This window comes from Alosa alosa, chromosome 17 (assembly GCF_017589495.1).
Source record: "Alosa alosa isolate M-15738 ecotype Scorff River chromosome 17, AALO_Geno_1.1, whole genome shotgun sequence".
Classification (NCBI taxonomy): domain Eukaryota; kingdom Metazoa; phylum Chordata; class Actinopteri; order Clupeiformes; family Clupeidae; genus Alosa; species Alosa alosa.
This window is the reverse complement of record NC_063205.1, coordinates 21,555,132-21,574,635: the sequence shown is the minus strand read 5'-3', so window position 1 is coordinate 21,574,635 and position 19,504 is coordinate 21,555,132. Positions and strand designations below refer to the sequence as shown.

General features: G+C 44.7%; 2 protein-coding genes across 2 annotated transcripts in view; one reads left to right on the top strand and one right to left on the bottom strand.

Moving 5' to 3' along the window:
- The window catches only part of tspan12 (tetraspanin 12), a 26,202-nt gene extending 21,895 nt beyond the window's left edge, over positions 1–4,307 (bottom strand). Inside the window, exons 1-3 of the mRNA XM_048268330.1 lie at positions 3,757–4,307; positions 3,529–3,661; positions 2,758–2,840 (exon numbers count right to left, since the gene is read on the bottom strand). Coding sequence (XP_048124287.1) covers positions 2,758–2,840; positions 3,529–3,594 — 149 coding nt within the window. The 5' untranslated portion in view covers positions 3,595–3,661; positions 3,757–4,307. The remainder of the gene's footprint in view (positions 1–2,757; positions 2,841–3,528; positions 3,662–3,756) is intronic.
- A 1,682-nt stretch (positions 4,308–5,989) lies between these two features.
- Positions 5,990–19,400, top strand: ing3 (inhibitor of growth family, member 3). The gene is made up of 12 exons (XM_048268329.1): positions 5,990–6,119; positions 6,262–6,333; positions 7,083–7,183; positions 7,824–7,889; positions 9,740–9,836; positions 11,144–11,215; positions 12,059–12,175; positions 12,456–12,634; positions 12,777–12,970; positions 13,967–14,159; positions 17,269–17,307; positions 17,593–19,400. Exons 1-12 carry the CDS (start codon positions 6,092–6,094, stop codon positions 17,707–17,709), a joined length of 1,275 nt encoding a protein of 424 aa, XP_048124286.1. The 5' UTR covers positions 5,990–6,091; the 3' UTR covers positions 17,710–19,400.
- Positions 19,401–19,504: the final 104 nt, after the last annotated feature.

Below are 19,504 nucleotides of genomic sequence, written 5' to 3'. Positions count from 1 at the left end.
CCCTGACTGCCAGTCTGTGGTTAGTACTGCAGTTCAACACCAGTGATGAGTTAATGATGAGGTGAGTCCACCAGAAGCCAAACCTTCCACAGTCTGTCTCTCACTCGTCCTCTGTGTCTCTCTTCATGAATCCATCTTCACATCTCTCTCTCCCTCTGTCTCTGTGGATCTGTCTATTTCACTGTCTCTCTCTCTCTCTCTCTTGGTGAATCTGTCTATTTCTCTCCCTCTCTCTCTGTGGATCTGTCTATTTCACGGTCCCTCCCTCTCTCTGTGAATCTATTTTACCAAAGTCCTTTTAGGCAAGTCCCTCCACTCGGCGGCCATATACCAACGTTTTATGGGCACTCATCGGGCACAGTCTTTGGGTCGAACTGCGGCTTCATGGCTTCACGACACCAATCTTTTCTCCAGCGGCGAGATCACAACACATGATTGGCACGATGTCTTCACAACACACCATATGATTGGCTCAATGTATTCACAACACACCATATGATTGGCTCAATCTATTCACATCACACCACATGATTGGCTCAATGTATTCACATGTCGACGTTTTGCCGAGGAAGGGGTGGGATATGTGTAGACAACGGCCATATTGGCGTGACAAACTAGCCCCATGCATTTCTATGGAGTAATGTCTCCACATTAGAAAGTCTCTGATTTTACTGTCCAGTAATTTGGCTGTGGTCTGACAGAGATGTTGGTGGCTTGACCGTGAATGCCCTGATAAATGTGGACAGGTCTAAGTTTGTTCTCATATAGTCAACAATTGAGCAGCCAAGAGGTGAACTGTACTGTAGGTGTATCTTCCCCGCTCACCCTACCATTGACAAGACACAGGCCCAGGCTTCGGCAGAGTTCTGTAAGTAGTTTCCCATTTTTGTTTATTTGAGTGTCAGAGCTGAAGTTAACCGCATATTGTGGCAAGCTCTGCCCGAATGTGTAAGTGTTCTGCTGTACAGTCAGGAAGGGATCCTGTCATCTCTCCACAGATCAATACACTTCCCTGGGCCTGGAAGTGGCTGATTTGGTGGTTTATGGTGTCAAAGATCTCTTCATTCTAGTAGGGAGGTTCAGAGGATGGTGTACACAGCACAAACAAATATATATTTGGTTGTTTGGGTAAGTTGTTTGTTGATTTTAAACCACATTTCTGAGTATTTTTTTTTCACTAGTGAGATGTATTTATTAATTTGTAATTTAGACCATATTACCATGCCCCCTGAATCTCACCCTCCCTCTCTCTCACACGCTCATAAACACACACACACACACAGACACACACATGCTCTCTCTCCCCCTGCCTTCTCTCTCTCTCTATCTCTCTCTCTCTCTCTCTCTCTCTCTCTCTCTCTCTCTCTCTCCCAGAGGCCCTCCTCCTCCAGGCTCTGGGCTGATGGAGAAAAGTGCTGCACTGATGGAGTCACTGATGAGTTCACTGCCCATTTGGTGCAGACAGAGGTGAGAAACCACACACACACACACACACACACACACACACACACACACACACACAGACACACACAGGCACACACAGACACACACAGGCACACACACACACAGACACAGACACACACACACACACACACACACACACACACACACACACGCATACACTCAACCACATACTCTCAGATCTCAACATGCACACACTGCATGTACACACAGATACAAACATGTCCTCACAGAGATACAAACATATCAATTAAACATGCTATTATTTAGAAGAAAATACACAGACAATGCACAAATGGAATACACATATTGTATAAGAATACTGCACACACACATTATGTAAGCACCATGCACACACATACACACACACACACACACACACACACACAAACATCCCTGCCAACACACACACCCTGGTGAAGCTGGCTTATACACACACACACACCCTGGCAAAGCTGGTTTACACACACACACACACACACACACACACACACACACACACACACACACACACCCTGGCAAAGCTGGCTTATACATACACACACCTCAGCAAAACTGTCTGACATGTACACAAACACCTTAGCAATGTTTTAGCCCTGCAAACAAACGCAGATACATTCTCTTTCTTACACACACACACACACACACACACACACACACACACACACACACACACACACACACACACACACACACCTTAGCCATACTGCCCTGCGTGCACACACAAACACTTTAGCAATGATTCACCCCAGCACACACACACACACACACACACACACACACACACTAGGAAAGCTTCAGCCCAGCACACAAATACACACGCGCACACACACAAACACATACACACACACACACACAGACACACAGACACACAGACACACACACACACACACAGTGCAGGCCGCTATGAGCTGCAGCAGTAAGAGGGAAGCCAGGCTCATTATGCCCATGTTTACGCAGAGCATCTGACAGCTTTACAGCTACGGGACCCTGAGAGCAGTGAGACTCTGCAGCATTCAGTTCCACTCTCTCTCTCACACACACACACACACACACACACACACACACACACACACACACATACACACACACACACAATCTCAGATTGGTAAAAGACCACAACACAGTCCAGGAGTACATCTGCTGTTGAGAGTATGGTTGCTGATCTCTAGGCTCCCTGCATCATGTGACAAATGACATGCTTGTGTATGTGTCTGTGTGTGTGTGTGTGTGTGTGTGTGAGAGATTACGTGCATCTCCTCCTCAGCTCACACACACCTGCTGGCTGTCACTCACCTGGTGTCTGCAGTCAGAGTAAGCACAGTGTTCAGGTAATCTCTGAGCCAGGCCGCCACACCCAGCACACAGACGGCCATCAGCTACCAGAGACAGAGAAAGAGGGGGGGAGAGAGGCAGAGAGAGAGAGGGGGGGATAGGTCTGTTGGTACACAGCAATACTGTAAAAAAAAGAACAGTTGGTTCGTCTGCTGTGTTTCATATCTAGCAACAGAGATAGTCAACTGGATAGTGGTCAGCTATTTTCAGTAACGTTGTGTGTGTGTGTGTGTTTACATCCTGTTACACATCATATTCAATGACACAGTTAAAGGTGATTGGACAGATCATAATAAATCTAAAATACTATATCTTTGGCATGAGGTGAATGCTAAATAGTTGGCCGATTGGTCACGGTGGCACTGCTACAGTAGTTTGCATAACGTTTGCATTCCGTTGCCTAAAATGCCAACCAAGGGCCTTGTTTAATTTGTCATGTTTAATTTCCTGTAAATAGCAAAGAATCTTAAACAGCCTTTTGGGCATGCTCCGCATGGAAACGGTATTGGATAACCCGCGCCTCATGCCGGGCGATACGGCTGGTGCTCGCGCTTGTTAGTGGACTGGTCATTTGTGTGGGGTGCCCCAAACCCCTCTCGTAACCGTCACACAACGTCTTGGAAGCACGCTTTCAGTCAGAGAGTGTGTGGTGGAGGGTAGAGTTGGTGGCAGTTTGTAACGTGAGCGCCCGCTCGTCCCGACCACCTGCTTCGGGAGCCGTGCTTTGCTTACCCAGAAGAGTAAATTGAGAGCGTAGAGCAGGCAGCGCAAGCATTTTACCGAATCCTCACGAGCCATTCTGAGAGCACCAACTGTTGGTCAAGACTCCTCATTTTAACTCTTGCCACCATGGCAACATAATCCACTACGGAAAAAGTCGACGAAATATTATTCAGAGTAAACAAAAAGAAAACTGAGTTCAAATTTTGAAATGCATCTGTGAAATTGGATTATACATACCATTTATTTACACTACCATATGTATATATTTTCTCGAGTGGCAGTCTCCTTTGGGCATGTTATATCCGTGGGAAGTTTTTGAAAGCATTCGCAACAGGTGGTTTCTTACTTTGTCGACCTTCAGGACGATGGACTGCGCGGATGAGCGCTCGGCGGTGCTGACACATCCGAATCAATCATCACTCACTTAGGCGAGTATAGAAAACAGAACCCAAAAGACAATTCCCAAAACTTTCGTCTTCTGCTTTGCGCATAACATGTGCTACTACCACAATTTAGGTTTAACAAGTTGATTCCTATCAGAAGGGGAGATCATAACTGTCCAAACAAAACTTCGTCCACGAGAGGAAATCCAAACATCTCGCGCACGGCAGCGGCAAATTCAGATGCGTAAATCACATTTAAAAAAGACAACTCGGACAACTCATTCAAAAAAGTTCCTCCTGTCAGTCGTACACCCACCCCGTCGTTCAGCAATACTTCTGTCCCATGTAGGTTAATGGCATATGTTGCAAACGCGGAGAGAAGTTTGAGGGGCTGTCACACTGAACTTCTGCATGTAAGGAGTTTCGGTAACTTAACGCGCAGCCTGCTCTGTGTCATGCGGACCGGACGGTGCCTCAGGGTCCTAGAGACGAGCGTAGCTAATTATATGGGCAACCGCATTAGCCTAATACTGAAAGGGTGGGAGGCCCTTTCTGATGGAGGTCGGGAATGCAGATATCCGCCTCCAGGAGATAGCATACATCGGTTCAAGAGGTCAAAACCGAGGGAGTGTGCGTGTGCGTGCCCAAGGCTAAGTTTGTCTAGGTGTTTCAACACGAGAAAATCCTAACAGTTTAGGTTGTTTGTTATCTCTGTTGACAGTCAACGATGTTCTGATAATTCTGTTGGTCCAGGGCTAGGTCTAGGTATTTAATTTCCCTGTGCTGCCACTAGGCCTATAGGTGTTTAATTTCCCTAGGGGCCTATATGGGTGTTTATTTTCCCTATGTTGCCACTAGGTCTAAAGGTGTTTAATTTCCCTGTGTTGCCACTAGGCCTATGGATGTTTAATTTCCCTATGTTGCCATTAGGCCCATATGGAGATGTTTGCATTGCAGCAAGTTGCCCGTTAACCTGCTGCTGGTTAATGATGGTTAATCATTTCTGCTGCCCCCTTCTGGCCAAGCCCAAGCCTGTAGTTAGGTTAGTTAAACATCAATTTGGCCCAAGTGATGCATTAGCCTACAACGGGCTGTAGTGGAGGCTAAACACAAGGAACTCCCCCTATTACCGTCGGTCCCGTATTTCCGCCGTCTTGCCACTTAATATCCATTTCTATACAAACCAAGACAGCGGATTCCTAACGCAAGCACCCACACCATAGGTTTATCTAAATTAGCTATGTACCACATGTTAGTGGAAACAAAAATGACATTTTACCGTGACTCGAATAGCTGTAAACAGTGTTGTAAGGCTGCGTGTATACATCCGCTTGGAGCTCCAGTGGAATTTTAATTTCTGCCATTGAAACGGCGTAAATAGGTGACCCATCAGGCCAGCACTATAACTCCGAGCGTGCAAAATCGGATATTTCAGGCAGTAAATGCTCCCGTTAAGAACCAAACCAGATTTTGTTCAAATCTTCACACCTATGGCTACTGAAAAAAATAAGGTTCATTTAGTAAATGTTATTTTGAAATTCGGAATTTCTGAACAAAAGTGGTGATAATTGGGGGTGTTACGATGTATATATATATATTTTTAGAGAATGACTTCATGGCTTATTCTTAGCCTACCTCGTTAGGCTAAGTGTCTATGTGTGTGTGTGTGTGTGTGTGTGTGTGTGAGAGAGAGAGAAGGAAAGAAAGAAAGAAAGAAAGAGAGAGAGAGATCATGAATATATGCAGGTGACGACCCACAATGAGCAAATGCAAATTGTGTGCCTGAGAACAAATTTAGGCCTACTTGAAATAGCCTTTTTAATTATATCTTACATTGTGATAGCATATCCACATTGTGTGTTTCTAAAGGAGAGGCAGCGTGACTTTATTATTATTATTAGTTGAATAAAGAATACTAATTGTGAGTTGCTTCGTAATGCTTATAGTATGTAAAATTGAATGCTAGAAATCCATTTCAAAGCAGCCATCCAAGCGGTGGACTACAAGTCCCAGAATGCATGGCTAATCATGAATGAGCTTCTGCGCAGCCGTTGTCCAATCCAAACTCACGCCGTCTACGTCACTGACCTCAGAAAAATATTTTTTCCTTCGGCATTCAGTGACTGACGGCGCCATATTGAAGATCACAATTCCTTTCTTATTACACGTGAAACCACCAATCTACCAAAATGCTGTATTTAGAGGACTACCTCGAAAGTAAGTATGTTTATTTTTACATGCACTGATGCCGTCGTTGGTGCAATCCATGCTCCAGATGGGCTTAATTAACGTGAGCTCGCGCTCAGGCTACTTGCTAGCCGTGCTAGCCAGTGATTTGGCTTTTTCTTCTCTCTGGCAGTGATCGAGCAGCTACCCATGGATCTCCGCGACAGGTTTACGGAAATGAGAGAGATGGACCTCCAAGTGCAGAGTAGGCATTGCTACAACGTGACCGCATCCAAACACAATCACTTAAAGCAATGCCCTTAATACAAAACTGGTTTAAGTTGCAAGTTTTATCATAGCATTTTAAGAAGCACGTTGATCAATACATGATCTTAATGAGTAACTTGGCTGCCGTTCATACCATAACTAAAAGACCCTTAGTGGTTGCAAGGTATCCGCTGAACTTATCATGAACTTTCGTCAGTGTGCATAAGGTGATGCAGGACTGAAAATGTGAAGGTTAAACCCACTATAGTAGTGTCCTTTACAACTTGAGCGAAAATATGAATAAATCTTACGCACTGTACCCAAATAACGAACTCTGCGTTACCAATTTGCTAACGGTATGTTGTAGGCTGTTAAGTAAGCAACCGGCATCTCTTTGTCTCTCTTGTGGGTGTTGATTCTGGCACCCGGGGGCTGGTTTGTTTACCATTTACTAGTGACGTTAACTTACTGATGCCCTAACATAATTGTGTACACACAAACCGACTTCTCAGTCTGTATAAAAGCACATTGGTCCTATGTTGTATTAAATAATATATTTTGTTTTCATAGCTGGCAAGTGAGTTTAGCGTAAGCTTTGGGAGCAAGAAGAGACTATCAACATAGGCACACACACACCTACATATAATATTCCATTAACATACCCGAGTATGGTTAACATGGCTTGAGTATCTTAGTATGGCCTGGTATCTTAGCTAGGTCTTAGCTAACTGTGCGTCTTTCTGTCAGACGCTATGGACCAGTTGGAGCAACGTGTGAATGAGTTCTTCATCAACGCCAAAAAGAATAAGCCTGAGTGGAGGGAGGAACAGATGGAAGTCATTAAAAAGGTAACCAGCCAATCACCTGTTGGGGTGGGGGTTCAGGAAGAGGTGTTTGTGCTGTTTCTTAACTGGGACAAAATCACTGAATTGAAGTTTAGTGGGTGAAAGAAAGTAAGGTGCTAAACTTTTTTTTTTACTGATCATTGTGTCTGATTGTACTCATATTATTGAGATGCTCCTGAATACAAGTGAATTCAGGCATTGGCACCAAGTATCCTGTGCAAGCAAAGATCTACAAATGTGTTGTGCTCTTATTTATGTCATAGATATATCCTAGTATTTGACAAGGTCATATGGTCTAGCATCCCATCACTTTGTCATGAATGGCTGTGATTTGTGAGTAGCAAGAAATAAGATGAAAAATACTTTATTACGAAGGACATTTGACCGTCACAACAGCACAGTGCATGTAAACAAAGGCACATTTAAATAAAACAAGTAAAAAAAAAAAAGATTTAAACATTCAGAAAAGTCAAATGATGGACAAAATGTAGGCATTATTTGGCGCTTTTATAAACCGCACGTAGTGTCCAAGCAAATGTCAAGATGTGTCTACACACTGTACAGAAAGTATGTTTACATGAGCAATCCTCCCACTCTGTGTTGTTTGTTGACATTCTTATGAGATGACTTCCTTTGGCCTCAGGACTATTACAAGGCGCTAGAGGATGCAGATGAGAAAGTCCAGCTGGCCAATCAGATATACGATCTGGTGAGTGTCATGTCATAGTGAAGACTTTCATATTCAGTTGTATGTTCCTTTTCAACCTTCCTACTTGTATCTGGGAAAACGGCTTACGAGTACAAATGGAACGCAGCATAAGCCCACAGTTATTCATGCTCGGGGCAAATGTTTATGAAATTGTCCATCTTCACAACTTCAAACTGGTAATTTTTTCCCCTTTATTCCTTGAACAGAACGTATTGTCTTTTGTCTCGTGATTTCCATGGAACTAGAAAGACTTTGCACACTGTCTTTTTCGTGAGCAATGCCAAATTTATTGTAAACCACATTTTGGTCTTTAGACCTTCTTCAGGTTATCTCATGTCTTGTGACTCCAGGCAGAAGATTCCAGTTGGTCAACTAGAAATATACTATAAATCCTGATGTGTTAAAGTGTATGAAGAGCTATAATTCCCAGGCTGAACACAATATCCCCATCAAATGCTTAATGTCCTGTTGTGTGAGAATCTCCACTAAATGAAGGCACACTCTGAGCCAGAGTCAGATGTTATTAATAACATTACACATAAGTCTAATTGCTAAATAATGTCCTGTCTTGTAATGAGTTAAGTTGATACTCCCATTACGGCAAAGTGCATTGGCGGGAAGCTGTTTATGCAGTTTCAGGATTAACCACTAGGTGGCAGTGGAGCAATGTCAAATGAATGGAACGGGCTCATAGATAGATAGATAGAGAGAGATAGATAGATAGATAGATAGATAGATAGATAGATAGATAGATAGATAGATACTTTAGTGATCCCCGAGGGGAAATTCAAGGTCTCAGTAGCATACAGACATCTCACACAACATGCTAAGATAAGAAAATACTTAAATACTAAATATCTATATAAACTAAATAAAAAAGTCCACATAGTGTACTTAAGGATGATCAAGCATGAGGCGCTTGCAGAGCCTGTAATTGTAATTCTGTGTGCATGGTAAGGTGCTCTAAGAGAATGAGTGTCATGGTGAAGGTGCAATAAGTAAGTCCAACAGTGCAGCAGTGCAAGAATAAAGTCTAGAGACCAGCATAAAATAAATATGGACATATAAGAGAATAATGTAGACAAGGTAATATAAAAAACTATATCATAATATAAAAAACTATATCAGTGCAAGAATAGGTTGAGTTAATAGGGTTACAGCCATTGGTCATATGTGCTAATATAGCATGTGTCTTAGCTGTGTTATACTGAAAATGATCCTGACAAAATAAATATGTCCTCTATTGAATTGGAGGAATTAGAAAGTTATGTATTTATGAATGTTGAATAGTTGTTCATATCTACGTAAGGTATATGGCGTGTCTTTTGGGTTCAGATGGACGTCTGTGTTTCATGTAGAGTAGATGACATTGTGGTTTGTGTGTTGTAGTGCAGTGGTTCACAACCTTTTTGGGTCAAAACAAAATGGCAAGGCACAACGACTTATGGCTAATGATTATTAAGTATGTCTCACACATTATTATAGGTTATAACATATTATATGTGTTCACTAGCTGAGACCACAGCGACAGGTTATACGCTCATGTGATGTTGAATGAGCTGCATAATAGAGCTATAGTCTATAGACCTTTCACACAACTTCCGTATTTTTGACCGGAAATACGCAATCGTTGTGGAACTCTTCTTCCTCACCAGCAGACTTTAGTAAGGCAGTCTATATCCTCTGTACTATACATACATTATGTCTAAGTGGACACACTAATGATTTGTCATTCTAGTTCTAGTTCAGTAACAGTTAGCCTGATGCTTATGGACAAATTCCTTGTGGAAAATGACTTATGTACGAATGATTTTTCTGTGGAAAATGACGTTTAGTTTTTTTGTGTCCAGGTGGATCGTCACCTACGCAAGCTGGACCAAGAGCTGGCCAAGTTCAAGATGGAGCTGGAGGCCGACAACGCCGGAATCACAGAGATCCTGGAACGACGTGAGTCTCGTCTCCTAGATACTCTCCAAACCTGACCACCCTCCGTTCTAGAACTCTCTCAAAGAATTCTAGATCGGAGGTACCTGTTTACATTTGTTTGTATGTGTTTACATTTGGTTGTACCCGTTTACATTTGTCTGTATGTTTACATTTGTTTCAACGTGTTTACATTTGTTTTTAAAATGCATCTTGGGTCTAAATGAATTGGATCTAAATACTGTTGCAAACAATCAGCTAGATGTGTTGTTATCCGATCACTCAAACCACTTGTGAAGTTGGTCCAAGACGCATTTGACCAGGTGTCTTTAGTCGTGTAAACGCTAATGCATTCTGATGCATCCTGGACAATGAGAGTTCTCATGAATGTGATGTTAGCAGTAGCGGGATCTAAACACAGGTGGTCATACAGCAACATCTCTGGCTGTACACTTTGTTTACATGTGTAAACAGCAACGTTTCTCAGCTGACCCCTTGTGATCGGATCACCCAGGACGCATTCTTAAATCAAATGTAAACATGCACAATTAGACCCTTCTGAGGTCTTTATGCGTAGAGCAGGTCCTGTGGGCGTTCTATGGCTCTCGACACAACACAGATATGCACTGGACTTTTGAGTGGACCAGTCCTGGGCTGAATACATGAGTTATCGTTTGTTCCATTTGTACGTGCTGACGGCTCGTGACAACCCGTAACTTGTGAAATGGTCTTTGAAGTCGTCAGAACTCACCGTGAACTGAGGTTCCTCTGATTTGTACAAGACTGCTTCTTGTCCAACGACTTTTTTTTTTTTTTTTTTGATGGGTGCCGTCACATTTCACGTAATTTCTTGTTTTTCGGTCATCTTACTACTCGTAAGAAATAGAACGCACGATTAGTTTCCCTGTAAGTTGCATAGTCATTTGGCTGATGCAGTGGAAGGGGGAAGTAATGCCATGCGGTTTTGGAAAAGCACTCGGTTACAGTGATCGTGAGTTGGCAATAGAGACGACCTCTCCCGTGTGTGTGTGTGGAGGGGTGTGTGTGTGTGTGTGTGTGTGTGTGTGGAGTAAGGGAGTAAAAAATAAATTGTGTGTGTGGGTGGGTGTGTAAGGGAGTAGGAAAGAATGTTTGTGTGTGTGTGTGGGAAAGGGAGTAAGAAAGAAAATATATGTGTGTGTATAAGGGAGTCAGAAAGAAGGTGTGTGTTGTGTGTGTGTGTGTGTGTGTTTTTTCCCTCCCCTGTATGATGAATAGCATATGCCCATTATTAAAGTTTCTAGTTGCCAAGGCAGCACAGTGTTATAACCATACCCCCCCTCTGTTGACAGGATCGCTGGAGATGGACAGTCCCTCTCAGCCTGTCAATAACCACCACGTCCATTCACACGCCACCGTGGAGAGTAAGCCCCACCTCTTCCTGTTCTTCTGTTTGTTTTGTCTCTATGTTGGTGTATTTCATTTGTACCAGTAGGAAGTTGAAGTCATATTCCTACTTAGAACATCCAAGATGGCTGCGGCCAGTAAGAGCAAATGAGTCCCGTAAACATGCACTGTTATTACTGTTATTATTATTACTGGTTACTATGGTAAACATGCACTGTTATTATTATTACTGATTACTACCGTAAACATGCACTGGTTATTCCTGTTGTTATTATTATTACTGGTTACTATGGTAAACATGCACTGGTTATTACTGTTTTTATTATTACTGGTTACTATGGTAAACATGCACTGGTTATTACTAGTTCTGATCTATTAAAATCTCATTAAATCAGTTGTTGGAACAATACCGTAATTTCACAACTATTAGCCGCGGCTTATACATTGATTTTGCAAAATTTCTTCAGCTATGAGGTTAGCACACGGGGGCAGTTAATATGGTATTAATATGGTTTTGTTTCTTTTAACTTGCACAAAATACTGTCCTGCGGCTCATACACAATGCGGCTAATACACAGGAAATGACTGTGTCCAACCTCCATCTGTTGCTATGTTGCTACAATGTTTATTTGTGTAAAACACTGTAATGCTTTGTGACGGACTGGTATGGCTCTATCTGGTAACAAATAAACTGTCTGAGGTCTGACCGAACGGATCGAGGCCGAGTCCTCCTGACATCGCAGCATCTTTCGCACATTCACTGGGTTTCTGCTGCCATCTCAAAATGAGCAGTGGATCAAGTCCGCTTTTGGAAATGCCAGTGATGACTACAACGTGCGTGTGTGTGTGTTACCCATCAGAGCGCAAGTACACAACGCCGGCTCACCATACAACGGAACACGTGCCAGAAAAGAAGTTCAAGTCCGAGGCCCTTCTGTCCACACTTACGTCAGATGCCTCCAAGGAAAACACTCCAGGTACGCGCGCACACAGACACACACGCACACAGACACAGACACACACGCGCACACAGACACACACGCGCACACAGACACACACGCGCACACAGACACACACGCGCACACAGACACACACGCGCACACAGACACACACGCGCACACAGACACTCACAGACACACACACACACTCACAGACACACACAAACACCTTCTCTCTAACTTGATTACACATAGAACCTCTACATTCATTAAAGCATTAAAGTCCCCTCCCACATACACCGCATGTTTTCTCCCACAGGTTGTCGTGGCAACAGTGTGTCGGCGGCGGCGGCGGTGGCGGCGGCCAACAGTGTGTACAGCGTGAACTCGTCTCAGCCGCTGAGCTCCTACAACCTCACCGCCCTCCCAGCAGGCCCTGGGGCAGGAGCCGGCGCCATCACCATGGCAGCCGCGCAGGCCGTCCAGGCCACCGCTCAGGTAGAGTGTGCGTGTGCGTGTGGACATCCCTTCCAGCAGGCCTTGGGGCAGGAGCTGGCACTTATCACCATGGTTTCACGGCTTTGTACCGTTGTATATGCCTGACTTAATTGTTTCTATCTGTGTGTGTGTGTGTGTCCAGATGAAGGAGGGTCGGCGAACGTCCAGTCTGAAGGCGAGTTACGAGGCCATCAAGAACAACGACTTCCAGCTGGGGCGGGACTTCACCGTCGGCCGCGGCGACGCCTACTCAAGCTCCGCCCTCGCGTCCACCCTCACACAGAACCTCACGCCCAGCAACAGCTCCGAGTCACGCGGCAGCGGCCGCAAGACCAAGTAAGAGACCGTCTCTCACACATATACACACACACACACACACACACACACACACACACACACAAATGAGTTGCACAGCACCAGCCACTAGACCAAATGAGAACAGAAACCATAAACCAGCATTAAGAAATGTGTTGTCTGTAAAACTGTCTGGAGGTCAACTGACTGACGGACTGCTGACCTCTCTGTTACACGGTTTCTGTTGCTGAGATACTGGTTTGTGTTTGTTAACATGTAGTCATGTGGGTTCCCGTATGGGAGCCTTGCTTACCTCAAATGTCAAGAGCGGAGATGAGAGAGGGTCTGTGTTTCTGTTTCCGTGGTTACAGTATAGAATCTTTAAATATACCTCTGTTTGTGTCTTGATGTATTTCTCCCATAGACGCACAGGTGTACACACACACACACACACACACACACACACACACACAGGCACAGGTGCACATACACACACGCGCGCACATATACACACACACACACACACACCCTCTTTCACATACACACACACACACCCTCTTTCACATATATACACACACACACACACCCTCTTTCACATACACACACACACACCCTCTTTCACATATATACACACCCACACACACACACACTCAAGTTGCTCACTCATGTTCCCTTGCTAAAGTTAACAGCATGTAAAAATGTGTCGGGTGGCAGCTGCCATGTTTGACACCATTCCAGACAGCCCCCATCAGTCAAACTACTGTGTGTGTGTGTGTGTGTGTACTGTGTGTGTAAGAGAGAGAGAGAGATATTGAGAGTGTGAGTGTTTGTGTGAGACTAGTGAGAAAGTCGGAGTGTCAGAGAGGGTGTGTGTGTTTCTGTGTCTGACTAGTGTGGAAGTTAGAAAGCAGTCACCGCATCAGAGAAAGTGTGTGTGTTGTGCTTTAAACATCTGTCTCCAACTTTTCAACAACTGGTCTTTCTCTTTCCTTCTGTCTCCCTTTCTTTCTTTCTCTCTCTCTCTACCCCCTTTCACAGAGGCAACAACAAGTCTTCCAACCACCAGTCGTCTTCGTCGTCCTCCTCTTCCTCCCTGTCGTCGTGCTCTTCCTCCTCTGCCCTGGCCCATGAGCTGGTCCAGCAGGCCTCCGCGCTACCTGAGGCCGACGCCAACAGCCAGGTCGACTGGACCTATGACCCCAACGAACCTCGATACTGCATCTGCAACCAGGTGTGTGTGTGTGAGTGTGTGTGTGTGTCTTGTTAGTGGCTCTACAACGAACCCTGATACTGCATCTGCAACCATGAGCTGGTCCAGCAGGCTTCCGTGCTACCCGAGGCCGACGCCAACAGCCAGGTTGACTGTGTGTGTGTGTGCATGCGCTTGTTAGTGGACCTATGGCCACAATGAACTCCGACCTCAGCATCAGCAACCGTGTGTGTGTGTGTGTGTGTGTGTGTGTGTGTGTGTATGTGTGTGTTGTTAATGGACCTACAACTCTAATGAGCCCTGATACTGCATCTGCAAGGTGTATGTGTGTGTTTGGTAGTTGACCTATTACCCCAATGAGTCCTAATGGGGCATCTGCAACTAGGTGTGTGTGTCTTGTTAGTGGACCTACATCGAACCCTGATACTGCATCTGCAACCAGGTGTGTGTGTGTGTGTGTGTGAACCTACAACCTACGATCATGTTTGTCTGCACTGACACCACATGGTCAGCCAGGTTGGGTTTGGTTGCATAACGCACAGCACAAGGAATATCCTACTCTGTTTGTTCGGACGCTGCTTGGACATTGCTACGTTGATGGACAGCACACGAGGTGTGATGACCTAGTGCCTATTTTAAAGTGTTGCCGACACTTACGGTGCCGACACACGCTTGTGTTGAATGCAGTTCTGGAAACGCATCTCGTTCACTTTACATGGGCTTACGTCATCCGTTGCCCAAGTGAATTGTGGTTATGTTCAGGGTTCCCGCGGATCCTTAAAAAGTCTTAAATACAACTTTCTGTTTTTAAGGCCTAAAAAAGTCTTAAATTGTCGGGGATATCTTGAATTTTCGAAAGGGAGGTATTAAATTTGCGAATGGGACCGCCAGCGAGTGAGCGAGCGCAAGAGAGCGAGTGAAAGGTCTCCATCCATCCGAACGCAATTGTATAAGTAACTATATAAGGCTACGCAAGGGAGTGTAGTGGTTGCAGAGTGAAGACGATTTTCACGGGTGTGGTTAAAGGTGTGAAAACGGTAATAATATGTACAAATATGCCTGACGTTTTCGTGGTGTAGCCGAGGCCTGAGAGATATGCAGGTAGCCTACGTGAGCGGGAGAAAGTTGATAAGCCAGTTAGCGATAGGGTGGCCATACGTTTGAATTTAGGCCGGACATATGGATTTTAAAAGCCCTGTCTGCCGTCCGGTGCAGCCTCAAGCCGGACGCTCATTTGTCCTCCTTTTTGGAGTTGCGCTGGGTATCTAAAATCTTTGTTCGGATGCAGCATGGTTTTACAAACTATGGACGCGAAGACTGCTAGTCAAATTATGCGCAGTGCTTCTGTCACTCGTCTAATAATTTGCTGCGCAATTTATGAAGGAACCACGGACTGACTAGGGAAGAAAGGGAAGAAAATATCTGTCTAAGTTATGATTCCTGTAGTATCTGTCAGCAGCTTGCTTGTCAGCCTTTCCCAGTAGGCGTACTTCGCAAAAGTTGTGAAATATAACCGCATATTTTTTTTGATTGTTGGCGACTGGCTACATAAAAAACGTGCGTTCATAATACGTGCGTGCTTGAGATGAAACCAGCAGTTTTCAGCAGGATCCGAGGAGGACCTCTCTCTTAATTAATTTAAAACAAAACAATGGTTTTACAATGTTTCAGTTAAGCTTTGGTTTAGATACAACTGGTATGCAAAATGTATAGTAGTGGATTAACTTTAATTTGCTGTGCTGTATATGGGACATGTCTTTGGCAAGTAATATAGGCTATTACAGATACAGGTGAAGAACAGTCAGTCTCAGCCAGTAAGCACAACCAGATATGTACAGCCAGCTTCAAAAGCAAGCAGCCCAGACCCTAAAATTGGGCATTTATAGCTGTGAAGGTAATTCACACAATTATTTTTCTTTCACCAAAATGTATTTCGTAACTTCTGTAGACATCCAAAATTGGGTGGGGGTTAAAATTAGTAGAAAAAAAAAAAAAAACAATTTTAAGTTGTCGTATGTATCTTTTTGCCGTGGTATAGTCTTAATTTTTCCATTAAGATGTCTTGAAAAGGTCTTAAAAGTCTTTAAATTTGCACTTGGAAAATGTGCAGATACCATGTATGTTGCGTTGCTTATGTCATCAGTTGCCGTAGTGAACTGTGGTTGCGTTGCTTTGCTCCCGTCGCCTCCGTCAAAAAGTTGAGAAATGTTCTTCTGTTGCACCAACGGGCAGCAACGCAAGACACCCGCCAATCAAACTATGGGTATGCTTCAAGGCTACACACACCCTAGTACACACCACAGCACACCCTAGTACACACCGTAGTACACACCACAGCACACACCCTAGTACACACCACAGCACACACCATAATACACACCATAGTACACACCCCCGACCGTCAGGACGACCCACCGGCATGCAGCAACACAACGCAAGTGTGTGTGTGTGTGTGTGTAGGGTTCCAACTACACTAACGTGTATAATAAATAGAATTCAATTATGTGGGAAACACTGAGCTGTACTGTAGTTCCCTGCTCACACCACTAGAGGCCAGTCAAATCAAAGAGAAAAGCAGTGCTGGATGTACTGTCATAGAACTGGGAATAGCGAGGAAAAGGGAGACGAAGGGAGAAAGTGTGTGTGTGTGTGTGTGTGTGTGTGTGTGTGTGTGTGTGTGTGTGTGTGTGTGTGTGTGTGTGTGTGTGTGTGGCGTCGCGTCTTGGCGTCTTGTATGCGCCTATATGTGCATGCTTTAAATGATTCTCTGCAAAAGAGATGCATGGTGAAGAATCAGTGCCAGTTTTGTAGTTTATCTGAAATGGAGGGCAAAAAATGATCCAATCAACCCGGAGGACGATGTTTGTGTGCGCGTGCGTGTGCGTGTGTGAATGTCTGCAAACGCGATGGCAAACAACACCTATTTTGGTCTAAAGGCCACTGTGTGTCATTCAGTTTTGTTGCAATAGACTGTGATTAGATGAACAGACTCTCTTTGAAGTATTTTAAGAAAGCTCTCAGCTGTGTGTGTGTGTGTGTGTGTCAGATATCCAATCTGGCCTTAATGTTTTCTAAGTATTTCAAGGAAGTGTGTGTGTCTGACGTCCAGTCTGCCTTTGGTGTTTTGCAGGTGTCCTATGGTGAAATGGTGGGATGCGATAACCCAGATGTAAGACCACTCCTTCATATTCATCACACTGTTGTAACTTCACTGTGTTTAGCGAAAGATGCTAAAGAAACTTCACTAACCTTTCTCTTCCTCCATCTCTCCTTCTCCATCTCTCCCTTTCTCTCCCTCCCTCTCTCCATCTCTCTCTCTCTCCCCCTCCCTCCCTCCCTTTCTCCATCTCCATATCTCTCTCTCTCTCTCTCTCTCCCTCCCTCCCCTCTCCCTCTCTCTCTCTCTCTCTCTCTCTCTCTCTCTCTCTCTCTCTCTCTCTCTCTCTCTCTCTAGTGTCCTATCGAGTGGTTCCATTACGGCTGTGTGGGGTTGACGGAAGCCCCCAAGGGCAAGTGGTACTGCCCCCAGTGTAACGCTGCACTGAAGAGGAGAGGCAGCAGGCACAAATAATCCCCTCTCATAATGCCCCCAAGTGGACCCAAAGTACCCCTCTCCTCTCCTGATGCCCCCAGGAGGACCCCAAGTACCCCCTCTCCTCCCCTAATGCCCCCCACCACCCCAAACCCATCCCAACAGAACTGTCCATCTCAGCCTTGCATAGGCTATTCCTGCTACGTCCCCACCGTGTGTGTGTGTGTGTGTGTGTGTAAAGAATGAGTAAGACACATATCACTGTACCTGCAATGTGATTTTCCCATGTGTATTAGACACGACATATCCATACCTCTGCCATGTCCTTTGCGCGTGTGTGTGTGTGTGTGTGTGTGTGTGTGTGTGTGTGTGTGTGTGAAACAGGTGGGTGGGGACGGTGTGGTCACACACTCAGACATTCCTCAAGCTGCCATGTGCGATGGGGGGGGTCGCGAGCCCTGACCCCTGAGCATGTCGCAGTGTGAAACGCCTCCTCTAATCCAAGTTCACAGAGAAAAGCAGCGCCCGCTAAACACCACCCTAACAACCTCTGTCCCATCTCTCACACACACACACACACACACACAGTGAGAGTGAGATACAGCTCTCTTTATTAGAGAAAAGGCCTGAACCCCTACACACCACACACCCCTATACACTTGTGTATACACACACACACATACACACACACACACACACACATTCACACCCAGTCCTCTGCTCAGAGGGTAAAGTCCAGGACGGATATATGCCCATCACTACCCATACCAGAGCGCAGCTAACTCGCCCTGATCCGGACCATAGTCGCACCGGATCCGGCCCTTATCTGGCCCACAGTCACACCGGTTCTGGCCCTTAACTGGCCCACAGTCGCACCGGATCCGGCCCTTAACTGGCCCACAGTCGCACCGGTTCCGGCCCATAACTGGCCCACTGTCATACCTGAGTTGGGCCAGCCCTGTTCTGGAGTTGGATCTTATCTGGAGGGGGGAGTTTGAAGTACATGGGTTAGTTAACTCTCTGGGTTAGTTAACTCATTTGGTTAGTGAACTCTCTGGGTAAGTTAAATCATTTGATTAGTGAAAACTCTGGGTTAGTTTAACCCAGGGTTAGTTAAATCGGAGGAAGTGGTAAACCTCCTAGTAGAAGAGCCCTGTATCTTAATTGTCCTGGCAGGGCAAAGACAGGGGTCTCGTTTTATAGGAGGACTACTACTACTACTACTACTGCTTGCTGTGAGTTATCTTACCCAGGCGTGCCACCCACTCATGTACTCAAAATACCTCCCTCTGGTCACAAATCGATGTTTGGAAACTTCAGAATGCCAGTTGATGAAGACGATAATGATTATGTGGAGATGAGAAAAAATGGTAAATGTTCATTGCTGATTGAAAGATTTTTTTTTTTTTTTTTTTTTTTTTTTTTAAGATGGTTGTGCTAGTTACTGGTTAAAGTGGTGTGTCTGTCAGATTTTGTTTTGACCAATGCTTCATCTTCAAGGTGTGAGCCCTGTAAAATAAACAAACAAAAAATTGTATAGAACAAAGTGATTATTGAGGTATGTGCGTTTATATGTAAGCGCGTGTGAATGTGTGTAAGCACGTCGAAGCGGACGTGCTGACGTAAGTGTCCGTATGTATGTATTTACTAGGCCGTTCTGCACTGAAATTGTAATTGTTTCCAGAGATGTGGAAAGAAAAAAAAACACAATAAAACTTTTTTTTTTGGTACTCGTGTTGTCCTCTTCATAATTTGTCTGAGCGGTGGTTTGCAAAAAAGGTGTCACTAAGACTTAACCGGTAGGCTAATTTCACTTTTTCACTTTTTTTGTAAG